General features: G+C 32.5%; 1 protein-coding gene across 1 annotated transcript in view; it reads left to right on the top strand.

Annotated features, from left to right (window-relative positions):
* Window positions 1-18,233, top strand: part of LOC115877657 — a 43,667-nt gene that overhangs the window by 16,363 nt on the left and 9,071 nt on the right. The window contains exon 2 of the mRNA XM_030893919.1: window positions 16,575-16,806. Within this exon, the coding sequence (XP_030749779.1) occupies window positions 16,575-16,806 (232 nt within the window). The remainder of the gene's footprint in view (window positions 1-16,574; window positions 16,807-18,233) is intronic.

Raw genomic sequence — 18,233 nt, 5'->3', positions numbered from 1 at the left:
TCAAATTTGGTCTGGCGATATAAGCAGCTACAGGAAGAGTTATTGTCTTGTCTAAAAACTGGTCTCTTCTTCGAAGATGAATTCGACTCAATCCAGATGACAAACAAAATCATACTGGAATTTTGTTTCCATTGTCAGCCTACACCGATATCAAGAAACAACTCCCTAAGGACGCAAGTATTGAGAAACAGCTTACCAAAACAAAGAGCTTTTCAAAGTGCAGGGAACGGGAGGCATGTGTGCATTCGTTAGGTTTATGATGTGAAGGTGGATACTACAATCAAAACTTCAGTTTTCAGCCTCCGTGAGCAGCCGACGAGATTTGTGGGTTGGTGTTTTATGAACGAAGTCAGTGCAATGTATTGAAACTCAAAAACTATATAGGTATTGTGCAGTTCACGTTAGTGCCAGTATTAAAAGACATTTTTTTTATTGTCTATATGTAAACGGCTAATCGCCATCGTTAAACTTATAGAGAAGCTTTTTTTATATTTTTTTTAAGTTAGTTATTTCTTTAAAAACATTTTTTTTAATTTTTTTTAATATTGTATACTTAATACATTTTTTTATTATGAAACGTTAATTATTAAGCACAATTTAACTATTGCAATGTATAATTATTGTTAAAAGTATAATTTCATAAATCTTGAATTATCGCTGGGGTCCAGCTTTAGAGGTGCGGGGGAAGTGTCAAGGATGGAATTATTCGATATATAAAATAACATATTTAATATTAATATATTTCGTAAATTAATAATTCGATTGAAAGGAAGTATAAAATAATTAAAGTTCATTGGCATTTACGCAACAAAAGTAAAGTTTTAAAAATCAAAGTTATAAGCATAATTGGCAATTGCGAAAATATTTCCTTTCAATACTACGAATTTGTAAAATCATCAAATCAGCACTAACGCGGTCATCGCACCGGTCATCGCACCGATAGACCAATAATGCTGATTCGATGATTCGACGTAACGAACCAATAAATACAAAAATGTCACCTGTTGGGGGGACAGTGGATAGTCGATAGTAAGTTCGATAAGGTCGCGGTCGAGATTCCGGCATTGGCGTTACACTACCCTGACACTACCCCCGAGCCAGTGATGATGTTCGTCCATAAATATAATATGTAAGTACACATTTAGTTTTATAATTATTGTATTATTCGTAGATTAATTAAATTGATTATTAAGTTAAATTGAAGTATTTATTATTTGCTATGCCCCTAGTCATAACCCACAAAATGGGGTGTGACAATATTAACTGTAACATATTTTTTCAGGAGCATGGTCGGGAGAAAATAAAAAATTATAACAAATATATGATATAATATATTTATAATAATTTATGGGGATACTTATTTATCAAATGCAATAATCGGAAAACAAGAAAATTTTCCTATCTACAAAAAAAACTTTCTTTTTATACATAATATATTCTGTCGTTATATTTTTGAATTTATAATTTGTGAATCGATCCACTGTATCGAATTTCTTCCGGAATAATGAAATACTAGGAATATATAAGTCTATCATTACGATTTCATGTCTTATTATGAAAAAATAATATTGGGTATACGCTAGTGAAAATTTAATTACTATTTAGCGACATTTATAGCGATATTTTAATAAACAACTCTGTTTTCTTTATTAGTAGCCACTATTCGGTCTGGAGCTGTATGATAATCAAACCTTAGGTTAATTTGCTTTAAAATTTAATACTCTATGATAAACTAGAAATGGTTGTCTTAAATGCCTTAAAAGGCATTTTTATGTGGAGTTCTACCTCGAAAAGCAGCTACAATAATTTCTCTCATGTTGTCGTTGTAATTTTATAAACACTGTCTTTAACATATCCCCATAAAAAACCCAGACTAGATAAAATCAGAAGCATTTAAGTATTATTAACTAATAGAATATAGAATCATATCAATTCTCTCTGATGTAGGATAAGTTTCCATTTTTGGCAAATTTTTGAGAATTTTTTTTTTGTTTTAACTGACACAAAATGATAACTAGTTGTTAAAATTGGACTAATTAGAGATATGTTGAAGTAACGTCAGACATATCAAAGCCACCTAGATTTTATCAAATAATAAAGATCAAATCATGTAAATGAAAATATCTTTGTTTGAGGGGTAGGCAACCTTAATAGTATTTTGAAGAGACATGAATTCTCCATTGAATATCGGAATAATATACTGGGTGTTCTATTTAGAATAAAAGAGTAACATGCTTTTAAATGTGACCAATGTTCAATATTAATTTTGTCTCACCCTGTATAACTTTTTGGATAAAGTTTTAATTTGATTTATATAGTACAATAGTTAATTTAACTACATATTAGACTATACCGGGTAAATTCCAATTTAAGTAGCTTTTATTGCAATTTAAAAATTGTTCTATAATTCTAGAATATATTAAATATGTCAAAAACCTTACATTTTAGTCATATACTTCTGTTATAAAACTCACCTTTATTTTTCTCCCAGAATCCTAAAATCAATTAATATATAGGGTGTACCGTTGCAAAAAACACAACTTTGATATGTAACTTTGTTTGTGAACACCCTGTAGAACTCTATATGTTTAAAAAGTGCTCTAAATTAACCTGCATATGCTCACAACTCCCAAAATTTCATTTCAATACAAACCGTCGTTCTCCTTGGAGCCTCCTCGGCGTATGAGAGGCGCCTCAGCAATTAACAAAATACAATAATACCGTTGATAATACTTTTATACCGTATGATCGAAAAAAAACGGCGTCCAGTTGGCTGGGAAATGAACATCAATGACATTTCCCATATAAATTTACATATAAAATGACAGCGATCTTCATTCCATAGCCATCGCTGACGCCGTTTTTTCTCGATCATACGGTATTTAAAGGTTTTTGTTCCAAGCGGCTGTTGATATCCCCAACAACTTCACGACAAAAATGCGGTAACATTTTTTATTATTTTTAGTTGCTACGATATTTTAATAGAAAATTACTTTACAGATACAATTTATGCTTATGTTTCAACACAATAAGTTAAAAAAAACTTTATTTTGATTGAATGAAACCTTATAAGTAGTCATTTATTACTAAATATAGAAACAGGTCGGTATAAAATGTCCTTGCAGTGTTTAATGGTAGATATCCTTTGTTTAATACCTTATTTTCATACACTATTATTTTGTTAATATTTCTATTGTATTTTTGAACAGGGGTTTTATTACATAACATTGAAACGTAGACAATAACGCAGTATCTACTACGGATTATCCACTACCTATGTTTTTTTAGTTTAGGCTATTGTCTTAAAGTTCAAGCCACTTTGAATCTTTTTTTAGAACGAAATAATCCAAAATATACAAAAATAGCTCTTTTTAATACTCTATACTATTCAGTTTAAAATACAGTGTTTAAATAAGTCGTTAAACAGTGTTAAATTATGAAAAAGTAACTAAAGAATAACCTTTAAATAGAATCTTTTATTTTTCCTTGCTTCATCCACGTTACCGTAGATGGAGCTAAGAAGGCTTAGGTAGGGTATATATAAATAAACAAAATACGAGTAGCGGAAAAAGGGGCCAAAAAAACTAGTAGTGGGAACTATCGAATGAATATTATCGAAACATTCGATAGTTGCAATTCATTCGAATAATTCGATAGTTAGTAAGAAAACATTCGTTGAAAACTATTCGAATAAAAATTATCGAATAGATCCGTCATCTGCCTTGAAATATTGTATTCTAGTAATTCGGCAGCAAAAACCATTCATTTATAAAATTCATTCATTTATAAAATTCATTCATTTATAAAATTCATTCATTTATAAAATTCATTCATTTATAAAATTCATTCATTTATAAAATTCATTCATTTATGAAATTCATTTATTCGTCAGGATCGATTATAATAAAATATTAACTGAATTTTAGTTGTCGCCCGGCGACGTAGGTTTTTTTCCGAGAAAGCGGTCGGTGGCAATGCTATGAAAGAAGCCGGCATCTTTGATTTTTTGCGGAGTCAGATATAGATAAGGACACATTATTTTTTTTATTGAGGTGCTAGTATTTAAACAGCAAATACATTATGAAGGGCGCTGTTGCCATATTTTTGTATTAGTTGATATTAGCAAAGAATATTATTGATTGGCTTTAGTTAGTTAGGGTTAGTATGTCTATATATTCTGCATTTTTTTTATTAATATTCTGTTGTTACACTGCAATAATACTTGTTATTTTGGATGTAGGAAAATTATTTTTAATGTTTTTACGCAAAGACTGGTTTAAAAATAATAATAACAATAATAATTTGTTATACCTATTAACAACAAAATTTAAAATGATTTAATATAAATATTTTTTTAAGTAGTAGCAAAATATAAACAACAAATTAGATGTCAAAATTATTTATATTAGATCCTATTTAGAAATAATATAGTCTCTAAATTTTTTGTGTGTGGCAACGTTGGTTTATTAAATAATAATAATTACAGAACTAATTTGTTATATTAACAACAAATTTTAAAATCATGAAATATAAACATTTATTAATTTTCTAAGCATGCAGTGTAATGGAAGGAAAATATAAATAAAAAATTACAAATCAAAATTATTTATATTAGGTGCTTTATATTACTATTTAAAAATTATATTTACTTTTACTGGCATTTACTTTAAAAAATAAATGAAATATTTCTTCGCAAAAAACTACATGTAAGAAAATTAGCATAAACAAAATACAAACATCGTTAACTTTTTTTTTTAAATTGGCACGTGTAAAACTTTTATTTTAATTTTCTCACCCCATAGTTTGAGTTCGATAACCATTTACTTAACCACATTACTTAAATATGATTATTAAGTTCAACTAATTCATATTATTAAAACATCTAAAATACAAATATGTATTTTTAAAATTAATTGTAAGTTCATCTCATCTCTCTTAAAATTGCTACTTCTCAAAATTTCCCATTAAAAAATAGACCATATACCATATAAAATTAAATAATTGAAAGATCGGACTACGGAAAACCACACAACTTTTCGGAAAAATTTTGACCACCTGCACATGCACACAATCGTCAATAAATAAAATTAAAAAATAACTACTATTTTAGTATTTTAACTATTTTAGTAAACGCAAAAATAGCACAGTATTTATACGGTGAAGTTATAAAAATTTGGAAGAACTAATAATGCACTGACGCATACAAAATCCAAACGAATACTAAATTTCATTTATCAAAAGCATTCGATAGTCGTGGCTCAACGATAACCATTTAGTCGCACGGCAAGGTTGTCACATATGCTTTAGTTTACAAATGAATGAATGCTTTTATTCGAATAAAACCATTCGATAGTTGAAATCATTCATTCATTAACCATTCGATAGTCTAATTCATTCGATAGTTCCCATCGCTAAAAAAAACCCTACATATATGCTTATTCTCTGCATTAAGTTCATCAGACCTACAGAATATACTAACGAAAAAGAAGCCCAAGTTCCTTGTAATAAATCGGTTCCATTTTCGTAACGCCATCTCTCGACATAGCTGACATTATAGGTTAGCCAAAGGGGTGCGGGGCCGGGGGGAATTGTAAAATACACTTTTTTATTTTAATTATTTTTATTCGCTATTTGCAATTTTATTTTTAAAATATATTATGTGAAACAATCACATAATATGTCTTAAAAATAAAATTACACGGAAATAAAAGGAATTAAATAATCTGAAAATCTACAAAGTTTATTGATAAAAAAGTTAGGCTATGCAAATTGATAAGTATATTAAGTATAATCTCTTTGGTATAACATTGTTAAACAAACATTAACAAATCATAACATATCAGATCATAGAACTAAAAAAAGTACTATTACCAGTAGCGTGTCGTGGATAAAAGGGCGGAGGGGGCGAAGATCTTAAGGGGCGCAATGATCAATAAAGGATCAAATAAATTACAAACTTTTTTTAAATAATAAGACTACATGAAAGCTTTTTTTTAATTATAAATTTGTTTATTAAAAAAGTTAGTATACAAAACAGTTATTTCAAAGATGCAAACGTCTTGTTTTAACCGATTTAAAAGAATCAATTATTTCGCCAATATTTAGATCCTGGGCTGTATCTGCTTCAATACTGAAAAGTGATAAATAATTGGTTCTATATTGGTTTAATAATCTTGTCCTCTGGTAATTATTAATTCTTCCTAACCTACTGAAATATCGTTCTGCATCAGCACTGTTGGTGGCTATGGTGTAAAAAATCCTCACTAATGCACATAAAGATGGATATGAAGACCCTAGGTTATTGGAAATTAAAAATGATAAATATTCGGCAGGTGCAAGTTTGTTGTCATCAGAATTAATTTCTTCTAATAAACTGCACAAAAATGTTTATATTCCTCAACTAAAGAAGGTTTAACATCCGCTTGGTACAATATCTGTATATCCATAAGACATTTTAAATTGTCATCATTGACGTCCATATCCAATAATCAATTAAATTTTTGGCATATATTAAGGAAGTCTTCAAACCGATCCTCTAGAGTACCAGTTAAAATGTCTAAAGTACCATAAAACACTGATATCTTGAAATTATCTTCAGAATTTTGATGTAGGTAATCATTCTGGATTTCATCATGAATTTTTATTATTCTTCTTTGTCTTTTTGTGGAAAATAATGTTGATGTATTGCATTTATTTGCCAAAATAGTAGCCTGTTTTTTTAAAATTTTCAAAATATTTTTCACTTCTTAATGATTTGAGATCTTTAATTACCGCAGTAATCATATGAGCAGCTGTACAGAAGTTGATATTAACCTTTTGCAAGTGATTGGACAATATATTAATTTTATTCGGCACTTCATTATAATCGATTATATTTCGGTCAGTGATTCCCCGAATTTATTTCCATCGCGACTGCTTTCATCTTCTTCTGTGGCGGCGCTGGCGCAAGGTTATGTCTAGCCATTGTATTTTTATTTATAGACAATGTAGACAATTAGCGGTAGCGTAGTTTCAAACCCATATGAAAACTTTCGTACGTATACGCCTACTTCATTAGAGATTTAAATTATAATTAAATCTAAGTAAACATTAAAAAACAAAAATAAAATGTGAGAAATATATATGTCATTTTTTTATCTTGAAGAGCTAAGGGCACGGTAGGTTTATTTTTGCGTTAAATTTAGTTTTTCCATTTTTTTTCAAAGGGCGCCAGTGGCGCTAAGCCCACAGGGGCGGAGGGGGCGTTCGCCCCCCCTGGCCCCCTATACGACACGCCACTGACTATTACATAAAAACAGGTGATACAATACTTAATTTTAACATAATATCAAAACCGAAAAATCAAACTGCAAACACAACCACACTTATCACAACAGAAATTAACACACACTTACGCGGCAAATGTCCAAGAAAGACTGATCGATCATTCTGATTGGTCCTGGTCCGGTCGTAGCTCACGTCGTATTGTCGGTAAGCAAAATCCCTGTCCAAAAATTTTGACGATCAGCGCCATCATCCGTCATAATTGGGAAACTTTTGCTGGAACCATTTTTAATATTTCACTTACATCATAGACAAACAGAAAAATTAAAAGACTGCCAGAAGACATACGACGCGCAGGCAAATGTACCTGTAGCGCATCGACGCAAGTGCCGAAATACGTCCATCTAGCTATCTGTGTTTCGACACTAGTCCGTTAGTCTTAGCATATTCAGAAAGAACACGCTAACCTCCAGCGCTGCCAATTTGTGGGGAATTCCCCAAATTCTGGGGAATCCGGAGCCGATTGGGAGTTTTGTGGGGATTTTAGCAATAGGGGGCGAGAATAAGGGGAGTTTCAACATTTTATTGCTGATTGAAAAGGGCGTAAAATTTTTAGCTTTAAAGCGGGACGATATATCTTTCCCAACTTAAAAATTATAATCTGCTTTTTACTTGTGCTTCCCTTTGCAAATGCTTCAGTTGAAAGAAAATTTAGTGACCTCAAATTATTTAATGACTACTAGGGAAGGGATTAAAAAACAAGGAGGTAATTTACAGTTTAATCTCTCTAACATATATAATAAATATTGTATTTTTATTAAAATTATTATTTTTTGTTAAAAAAATCATATGGGGAATTTTTGGTGAATCGGGACATTTTTCTCCCCAAATTGGAGAATTTAATTTAGATTTTTGGGTAGTTTAGAAAATTGACATTGGCAACGCCGCTAACCTCATTCTTTTGTTTGTTGTTTGTTCAAAAACCGGCACGCGGCGTAGTACAAGGCTTGATCATTTTTTAAGATATTTTTGATTGTTAATTTTATTTTTGTGCAAACTAAACAGTTGTTTTTTATTAAAAAATAGCAGACAAAGGTAAGAAAGGTAATGTCCATGCAGAAGTTTTTATTTCACAGGCTATTCTTTCTAGAAATTATACCATCCAGCCCTCCTATTTAATTATTAAATAAAAGTGTGAAGGAGATATCAAGGGCTATTCTGTTAAAATATCATCCGGCCAGTCTAGGCCCTGTTGTGAACCAGAAGGTCTGCTAAGTTGGATGTTGGATATAGAATGGAAGGAATATCATGGCCGAGAACAAGGCATAATTGTATGTCCCTTGATGTAGGGGGGTAGGTTTGTTTCTAATAGGTAGTAAAACCAAAAATTCTACTGTGAATCTTCATATTCTAGGCCTGTAAAGATAAATAATTCCTGGAGCCATCTCGAGGTATAGTAAGTACTCAAGTCGGAGCGAATCAATTGGTAGCACGTTGAAATAAAATAATAGCCATCATAAAACTGTAAATATGGATATAACTAGTACAATGTAGCTATTTAACTGTAAGTACAATGTAGCTAGATATTTAGTAGAGTAGGGGTATTATAAATTAACACAAAATACAATAATTGGTCATTCTTTCCATTCCCATTCAATTCTTCCCATTTAATCGTTTTCCCATAAAAAAAGGAAAATTAAAATTAAGAGTGCCCTTAACCAAAAATAGTGAAATAAATGGAGATAGTCAAATTTTATATTAGCGTAAATGCTGTATTTATATCCTTTAGTATCATGATAATATAAAATTTGAGTAGGTATCTCCATTTATATCACTGTTTTTGGTTAAGGGCACTCTTAGTTTTAATTGCCTTAAAAATAATAAGTATAATAATAATTTAAATCTCCCGCTCTTTCATAGTTCGTACCTGTAGCCAAGTAGAGGGCGCTAAAAACGCAATCTCCCAACATTTTACCACGCGATTCACTAGTCTCTAAACTATTAACTTTCTCTATGACTTACATGGCCCTGATCAGACCGAAGGGAACAGCCATTCGACGACCGGTTTCGGAGATTTTTCTCCATCGTCGGGCCGACTTTGCTGTAACCCTCGATCTGACCAAAGAAAAGCAGAGAATAGCATTTGAGTACAAAACGTACTACTATGGCGAGAGTGCTATGGCTAGATGGGGTAGAGCGTCTAGCACTCTCACCATAGTAGTATCCTTGATTATGTATAAACAAGGGTAGTACGTTTTGTACTCAAATGCTATTCTCTGCTTTTCGTTGGTCAGATCGAGGGTTACAACAAAGTCGGCCTGACGATGGAGAAAAATCTCCGAAATCGGTCGTCGAATGGCTGTTCCCTTCGGCCTGATGAACTTAATGCAGAGAATAAGCATATATGTAGGGTTTTTTGGCCCCTTTTTCCTCTACTCGTATTTTGTTTACTCTTCTATTTTTCTTAAAAATAAAAAATAACTAAGTGTTCTCCAAATAGTTACATTTTAGACATTTTAAATACCGTATGATCGAAAAAAAACGGCGTCAGCGATGGCTATGAAATGAAGATCGCTGTCATTTTATATGTAAAATTATATGGGGAATGTCATCGATGTTCATTTTTAAGCCAACTACACGTTTTTTTTTCGATCATGGTGTATTTTTCCTTTATTGTTCTCTCTTTTGATATATTTTTTTGTCTTTTCCTCTACCCCTGAAACGTTAAACATTTTTTGTTGGCTATTTCGAATATCTTTATGTATAAAAATTAACTGACAAGATGATTTTCAGCTTTTTTAAACATATATAACTTTTTATTCTTCAGATTTTTTTTGTTTCGGTTGCCTATAATATATTTTAGTCTATTTCAAGATATAGAAGATATTATTTAGATAAGGACTTGGGACATCAGAGTGTTTTTAATAACCTACACAAGAAACACGTACAAAATATATTTCCCAAATAGGTAATTTCTTTAATTTCAATTATCTTATGATAAATAAGATAAAATCTTAATAGAGGACATTTTTTATAGTTGCTATAAAATTCTTCCTTTGTTTTGTAGAAATAAAGGACGAAACGTTTATGTTTTATTTATTGTTGCGGATGTTTCATAAAGAGCCTAATGGAAACGTACAGTCTGATTAGATTTATGTACAGTCTTAAAGAAATTTCTGTATTATGTATATATGAATATCAAATTTGACTTTATATTGACTTAGCTATGTTCATATTTCTATTAACTTATCTGAGATCTTTAAAACATACCCTATCTATAATCTAGAATTATTTCAATTTTCAGATCACTTGTAAAAAGACTGATGTATAAATTTTCTTGGGGCCTTAAGCTTTTGAATAAAGGTTAGTTTGGTTAGGTTAGGTTAGTAAAATTTTCTTTCCCATCATATTTTTTACGATCACCATTAGACCCAGATCTATTGTCCGTCCTTCTTGTTAAGTGTACTACACATCGCCACTTGAGGGATTTGATTCCGTGGATGACATCTATTACCTGGCTTTCCTAGTTTTTGTCATAATTCTTTGACCTAGATCTTCTGTAGTATTCACTATGTTTTACGGTCTTTCATGGTTGTAGAATGTAGAATGTTTAGGAGGGGAGTTAATCACCGCGACCTTATAGATCTATTGTGTGTCCCCCTTTCTTGAGTTATAACGAGTTATAACTCATCATACAGTCTCAGGACTTTTACAAAAGCCAGTATCTGAGAGGGTTCCACAGAGGTCAGCTCTCCATTTTCGACATAGCAAAGTTTATGAGTTATAACTCATCATACAGTCTCAGGACTTTAAGAAAAGCCAGTATCTGAGACGGCTCCACAGAGGCCAGCTCTCCATCCTCGACATCAGACGTACCAAAGTTCATGGCACGAATGGTCGTCATCTCGGCGCACTCAGTGATAAGGTGTTCTGGTGTTTCCCCATTTTCCCCACAAAATCTGCATTCGCCGTTGTTTCTCAGTTTCAGCCTACTGAGGTGTTCGTAGAGGAGACAGTGTCCTGTTAGAAACCCCGTGACAATCCGAAGATTGTTTTTACTTAAATCAAGGAAAACCTTTGATTTTTCTGGTCATAAGTTCTAAGGAACTTTTTCGAGTGTCTTAAACCGTTGGAGGACACCCATTCCAAGTTACGGATGGAGTCTTCCAGATTCTTCAGTTCCGCTTTCAGTTGGTTCCCGCTTGTAAAACAGAACGGTTCTGGTCCAGTTAGTGGAGTGTTCGCTCCTTTTCTAGCTAGATCATTTGCTTTTTCATTGCCTTCTATCCCTTGGTGAGCAGACACCCAGAGTAGGAGGACTTTATTTTCTTTGCTTAATTTGTTGAGCTTCTCCAGGCATTCTTTGACCAACTTCGAATTGATGGTTACTGAGTTGATCGCGTTAAGTGCTGCTTGACTATCGGATAGGATGGCAATTTTCTGTTTTCGATAGTTCCTATCTAAGATAAATTGTACGCATCTTTCGATAGCGCAAATTTCTGCCTGAAGGATACTGGGGTAGGTGCCCATTGGTTCGGAGTATTCAGTTTTCGGCCCAAATACTCCTATCCCTGTCCCTGCTTTGGTTTTGGAAGCATCCGTATACCACATGATGGTATGGTCTTTTATATGCTGAGTAAGCGTCTCTTTCTTCCAATCCTTTTTATTACTCAATACTACAGTGAGGTGTTTCTCAAAGTTGTAAATTCTTGGTATGTCATCCACTGGGAGTTTTGGAATGAAGTGGAATTTTCTTTTTGAGGGTGTTCCAAGACCCTGACCTGAAAATTCTCCCAGTACTGTTTCCGTCAGTAACCATTCTAATCATTGTCGCATTGGCATAACTACCAACGACAATGTGCAGTGGTGTTAGGTCTAGAATGACCTCCATTGCTGCTGTTGGACATGTTCTCATGGCACCTGTGATGCAGATACATGCCAGTCTCTGTACTTTGCACAGGTTTTTCTTTCATGGTTATTCCCAGCGTATTTCATTCCATCAAGGGTTTATACGACCTGCAATTTCCTTATAATGTTCGTTTCAAATGGCCAGCTTTTTGTCCAAATCAAGGATTTTTGCTTTCAAACCGTTCTTTTTTACTCTTTTTTACCGGGTGCGTCTCAAATAGGGCTCAACTCTATGACTTTTTTATTTTGTCAGTTAAAAAAGCGAAATTTTGTTATGGTACATGATATAAATAAGGATTGATTGACGTATTAAATTATTTTCGATCCCTTCCTGTTTCACCGGAAATGACTACAACTGTTCAGTTTTAAATGACACCCACGGTATTTTTTATTTGATTGAAAGTGACACCCTAAATAGAATGACGTATTATATGTCAACTTTTAACAATGAATTAACATTTTTACATATGATTTATTTGAAATTGTAACATGCGACTCATAACGACAATTTGACTCGAAATACCAAGTGTGTGGTACCAAATTATTCGCAAAAAATGCTTTTCCAAATAATATGCTAATGAGCCACCCTCGTTGCATTTGAAAAAACTGAGATATGATTAACGAGGCACTAAAAACATTAGACGATCAAATATATTTTTTCAAGGCTCCTTCATTAAAAATTAGTGTTTTTAACAGTCATGGCACTCCAGATTGAAATTTAAAATACAATTTTTTATTAAGCGAGAATGTCAAAAGTTGACATATGATATGTCATTCTCTATCGAATGTCATTTTCTATCGAATAAAGTAAAAACATACCGAGGGTGCTATTTAAAAATCAAAAGTTGTAAGTAGTCATTTCCGGTGAAACAGGAAGTGGCCAAAAACAATTTAATACGTCCATCAATCCTAATTTATGTTGTACACTAACATACCAAATCTCGTTTTTTTATCTGAAAAAATAAAAAAGTTATAGAGGTGAGCCACTTTTGAGAAGCACCCAGTATATGTAATTTAATTTAGATTCCTTCTATTGAAGTCAATGCAAAATTAATAAGTAATAAGTAGTATAGTAGGTCAGTTCCACTAAAAAATCAAATATTTTTTATGTATATTAATGGAGGTGAATGTATACAGTATTTCAATGAAACATATATCACATTCTTTCCTTTTCAAAATTCCATACACGCAAAAAACAATATAATTATCATAATACAGTTTATTACAAACTTCGCAGTTAATTTTATCTAAATAGTATGATTTATTTCAATCACATTTTCCGTTTAGCGTTTTATCCTCCAGTTCTTTAATGTTTATTGATTAATGTAGAATAACCACTCCTACAGAATACCAAAGCAATCACGCATTATGAAAGAAACGGTGGTATTGAGCAAGATCTAATTACTTCTTACGTGCGAAATATATTTATACCCACATCTGCATAATATTCCTTAGGTATTTATAAACTTAAACTTCCAATAAACATAATAAGTGACATTGAAAATGCAACAATTATGAAGAATGCTTGTGTCCCCCTTATTAAGTTATAACTCATCATAGTCTTAGGGATTGATTGACAAAAGCCAATATATGAAACGGTTTTACAGAGGTTATTTCTCCATCTCCGATATCAGGCGTACCAAAGTTTGTGGCACGAATAGTTGTCGTCTCGGCGCACTCAGTGATGAGGGGTTTCCTCATTTTCGCGATGCATCCAACGCCCCAATACTTAAAACAGTTCTTAAAACATGCACGTAGGATGCATCGCGGCGAGCATCGCATCCAGATGCCTCACTATGTAGGTACCCTTAGACCCCGTTGGAGGATTTCCATTCCAGATTACGATGGAGTCTACCAGGTTCTTGAGTTGCCGTCGGTACTTTGAGGTGAAGGTATCACAAGATGAGGACGGTACGAAAACAGCCAGAAATATTTTATTTAACGATAAACGGTCCTCATTGATGTTGCTCGTCCTACAACATCAAATCACTGGTTCATCTACCCTTGTTGTGGAAAATCGATCCCTGAGAGCTAGGAACCATCGTCGTCAAGTACCTCTGTTACCTCTAGTTCGGCCTTCTTGAAACCACACTCGACAACATCTCATAACAATCACTTCGTTTAGATTTACCCGATTAGCAGTTAGTACTATACCGGGTGCATCTCAAAAGTGGCTCACCCCTATAACTTTTTTTATTTTTTCAGAAAAAGAAACGAGATTTTTTATGTTCGTATATGACATAAATTAGGATTGATTGGCGTATTCAATTGTTTTTGTTCACTCCCTGTTTCACCGGAAATGATTTTATTTGATAGAAAATAATATTCTGAATAGAATGACATACCCAAGTAGCATCTATCTGACTTCGAACTAAATCTGACCTGAAGCGACGTCAGACTTTGTGCAAATTTAGGTCGGGTGCTGGTGATACGACTGGTGACGTTGCTTTCCTATTAAAAGCGACGTCGTTGGATCCGAGTCGGTAAATCCAACGATCTGTCGACGTAGAAAATAACAACGTACCATTTTTATTAATTTCCCTGCACGACGTACCTATACTTGAACTAGCCCAACGTCTACCCGTTGTCCGAATAGGATACGTCTTACTGATAATCCCTAAAGTAACGTCCAATTATATTTTGTTGTATTTTATGTTCATATATTTAACCTAATTTACGTATCTCTATTTACGTCCGTAAATACAACCCATTAAGTAGCATTTGCGGCCTAATAAACATCATGAACATAACCTAATAAAAAGTTTTTGTAAACAAACTTAATTTTTTTTATTATGCCTAAAAAAACACTAAAAAGGCATTTAGACATTCATCTACATTTTCGGTAAAGAGGTCGAGGCTTTTGCAAAATAATAATAGTAGTAGTGATGTCTTCCCCCCACCCATGAATGCTTTTTATCCGGAAGAGATATTATTTATCCGGAAGAGATATATTACACTGGTGCATCTTAATTTCATTTTTTAGCTTAGGAAACCAGCAGACCCTATCCTCCTCCCACATGTGAGGTACTGGTTCCAATTCTTTTAAATTTCGTATATACTATCTTAAAAAAGTGGCTGCCCATTGTTTTAAAGAGAAAACAAAAACTAACATATAGTTGCACAAATCCACAAATCACTGATACGCAAAGTGAGGTTACGTGGCGTACGTTGGAATTATATACGTCATAATACGATTGCCGGTCGTCCGGTTTGATGACTTCGGTCGTGTGAGACGACTAATGTTGGAGACCCGGTCGGAATTGGTATATTGGTAGTTCATATTAAGTCGGACACAGAAATCCGCCATTCTTAACAGGTATCCGATTGTCAGCCATTTTAAAATCGTTTTTTTTTAAATTTATATTCACATTCCGATTTCTAGTAGAATAATATTGATAAGGTTGAATTTGGGGGGAACCACAGTACAGTTTTATGATTAAACCAGCTAGAAAATAAAAAAAATATTTTGCAAGTTACTTTTTTATAGATATTTTTATTTCATAAATCTACCTACTTTTGAAGGCGCTCGTTGTTTTCCGGAGTATTTTAAACAGATATATCAAAAAAGTGACTTCCGTTGACAAAACTGATGTCTGGATTAATGATTCAGAATTATTATAATATGAAATTAGGTAGGCACTTATAGTTCTATTCGAGGAGTGATTATGAATACATTTGTAATTAGGTAGTTTGGTTAGGTTTTTATGTATTCTTGGTAGCGAATATGAAACCAAACGTAACGTAAGTGCTTAGCGACGAATTTTAAGTAACTAAAATCCAACGTAATATGACGTTGGTAATTGGTAGAATTACATTCCCTATTAGGTCAGATACCGACGTCGAGGCGACCCGAATCTGTATTTCCCATTTAGGTGCAAATAAGGGTCGTCAGGCGGTCGAACCGACGTTGGTACCCGACGTCGGGTTTATTGAACGCGACGTATACCCGACGTTAGATAACGTCCAAATGCTACTTGGGTATTATATGTCAACTTTTGACATTCGCACTTAATAAAAAATCGTATTTTAAATTTCAATCTAGAGTGCCACGGCTATGTTAAAAACACTAATTTTTAATCAAGGAGCCTTGGAAAATTAGATTTTATCGTTTAATGTTCTTAGTGTCTTGTCCTGGCCGGTTAAAAGATGCTCAAATCGTATTTTTACTCATATCTCAATTTTTTCAAATAGAACAAATTGGCATATTCGGAAATAGCATTTTTTTTATAATTCGTAAAAAAGTATTTTTTTAAAAAAAGTTATAGGACACTTTTGAGACGCACCCGGTATATAATTCATAAAAAAAACTGTATAACTCGACAACTACCTATAGAGCTATGTCTATATAACGCGTAACTCTATAAAATTAGTAAACCCTTTTTTAAAATAATGTACAATTTTAGGAATTCTGCCAGAAGCTTTACAAACAAACTGTGCCAGATGCACGGAAAAACAGAGAACTGTAGCTCTACGTGCCATCAAAAGATTGCAGAAGGAGTATCCAAAAGTGTGGAACGATTTATCAAAACAATGGGATCCAGATGACATCTACGTAAAGAGATTCCAGAGAACTTTCGCCGAGGGCTCCAATTCAGAAAAACCCAGCCACAGTGTTGCGAGTTCTGTAGATAACAGGTAATAATATAATCATTTACACCGAAAAATATAATTTTTCAATTCTGAATTATGTCCTTATGAATTATTATATATGTATGTCTTTGATGGGATCTCGTTTTTTCTGTAGGGTAGTCTCTTTTTTCTCAGGTAAAATATCATTCAATGTAGGTAATATAATTAAGTAAACCTTTCAATCGTCAAACTAACATAGCAATCCAAATTATCAAGCAAAAATCGTAAACGTATAGGTGATCAGATATGACAGCTCACTGAAAAATTTACAACTCAAATCAAGTTCATGTCAAATTAAAGACATCCAAAAAGAAATTAGAAAGAAGACATTCAAATCAAATTAAAAAAAATAAAATAACAAAAAATCACAAGGTAATCAAAACTCATTTTGGCAACTTTGTATCGACTGTTTCGTTTTTCAAATCGTTTTTCAAACACTAAATGACATTTAAAATATAAAAAATGTAAAATTGTAAAATTGAGAGTTCTAGAAGTACCTTAGAATTTTGATGTTCGGTGAGTTGTTCACTGTCGATATTGAATTATATTTTACTGACAATAATTTATAAATTATGAGGTATAATTATTAGATATTTGGAGATATATAGCCAGTTTTATTTTGTTCTCTTGATCAGTAAAAATTAAAATTCTAAAAACCCAGGATAATTAATAACTACACAAATAAATAACAATCTTATGTCATACCCTGCAAAATAAATATTAAACGAAGTTTTTAAACAGAATCATAATGCACATTAAGTAGAATATATCTGATTAATATTATAATTTTTACAGATTTAAGATTAAGCTAATTATTTCTTTATTCAAGACTTCTCATTCATGACAAAAATACGAAACAATGCTATCAAATGCATTAATCATCTTTAATAAACAAAATAAACAAACGTAAATCTCAACCTTGATCTTTGCCAATAATCCTGTGACATATCCCAAAGCATTCCGAATATATTAACGTACAATATATTACGGTAATATTCCATAGATTTTATTAAAAAACATCCTGAAAGACTAGAAGCACGTATGTATTGTTACGGCAGGCATTGAATTAACATAAAATAGGTAGTTCAGAATATAAAATAAATTTTAATTAGTATTTTTTTCTATAAGGAATTTAAGTTTAAAGTTAATAAAAATTTTGAAATACCACTGTTTCTACTAATCATAATGTCTAGAAAAAAGTTAGACAGAGGTTTTCTGTTTCTCAATGGTTAATTTATGACACTCCACGGCCTTGACACGACATGACCTTGACCATGCTCTTTGACCTAGCGAGACAAAAAAGTGGTAAGGATCGCGCAAACACCAAAAAACATGTGATTTAAAGCTAAGAAAAACATTATAATAAACTTGATACTGTTACCTGGGTACCAATATCCTCTGGTTAGGAGGTAAATTTTCATGCATATTTTTAT

The sequence above is a fragment of the Sitophilus oryzae genome, unplaced genomic scaffold, assembly GCF_002938485.1.
Source record: "Sitophilus oryzae breed Bouriz unplaced genomic scaffold, Soryzae_2.0 scaffold_1496_pilon_pilon, whole genome shotgun sequence".
Classification (NCBI taxonomy): Eukaryota; Metazoa; Arthropoda; class Insecta; order Coleoptera; family Curculionidae; genus Sitophilus; species Sitophilus oryzae.
Note: the sequence above shows the minus strand (reverse complement) of the source record. Positions and strands in the feature narration are given on the sequence as shown.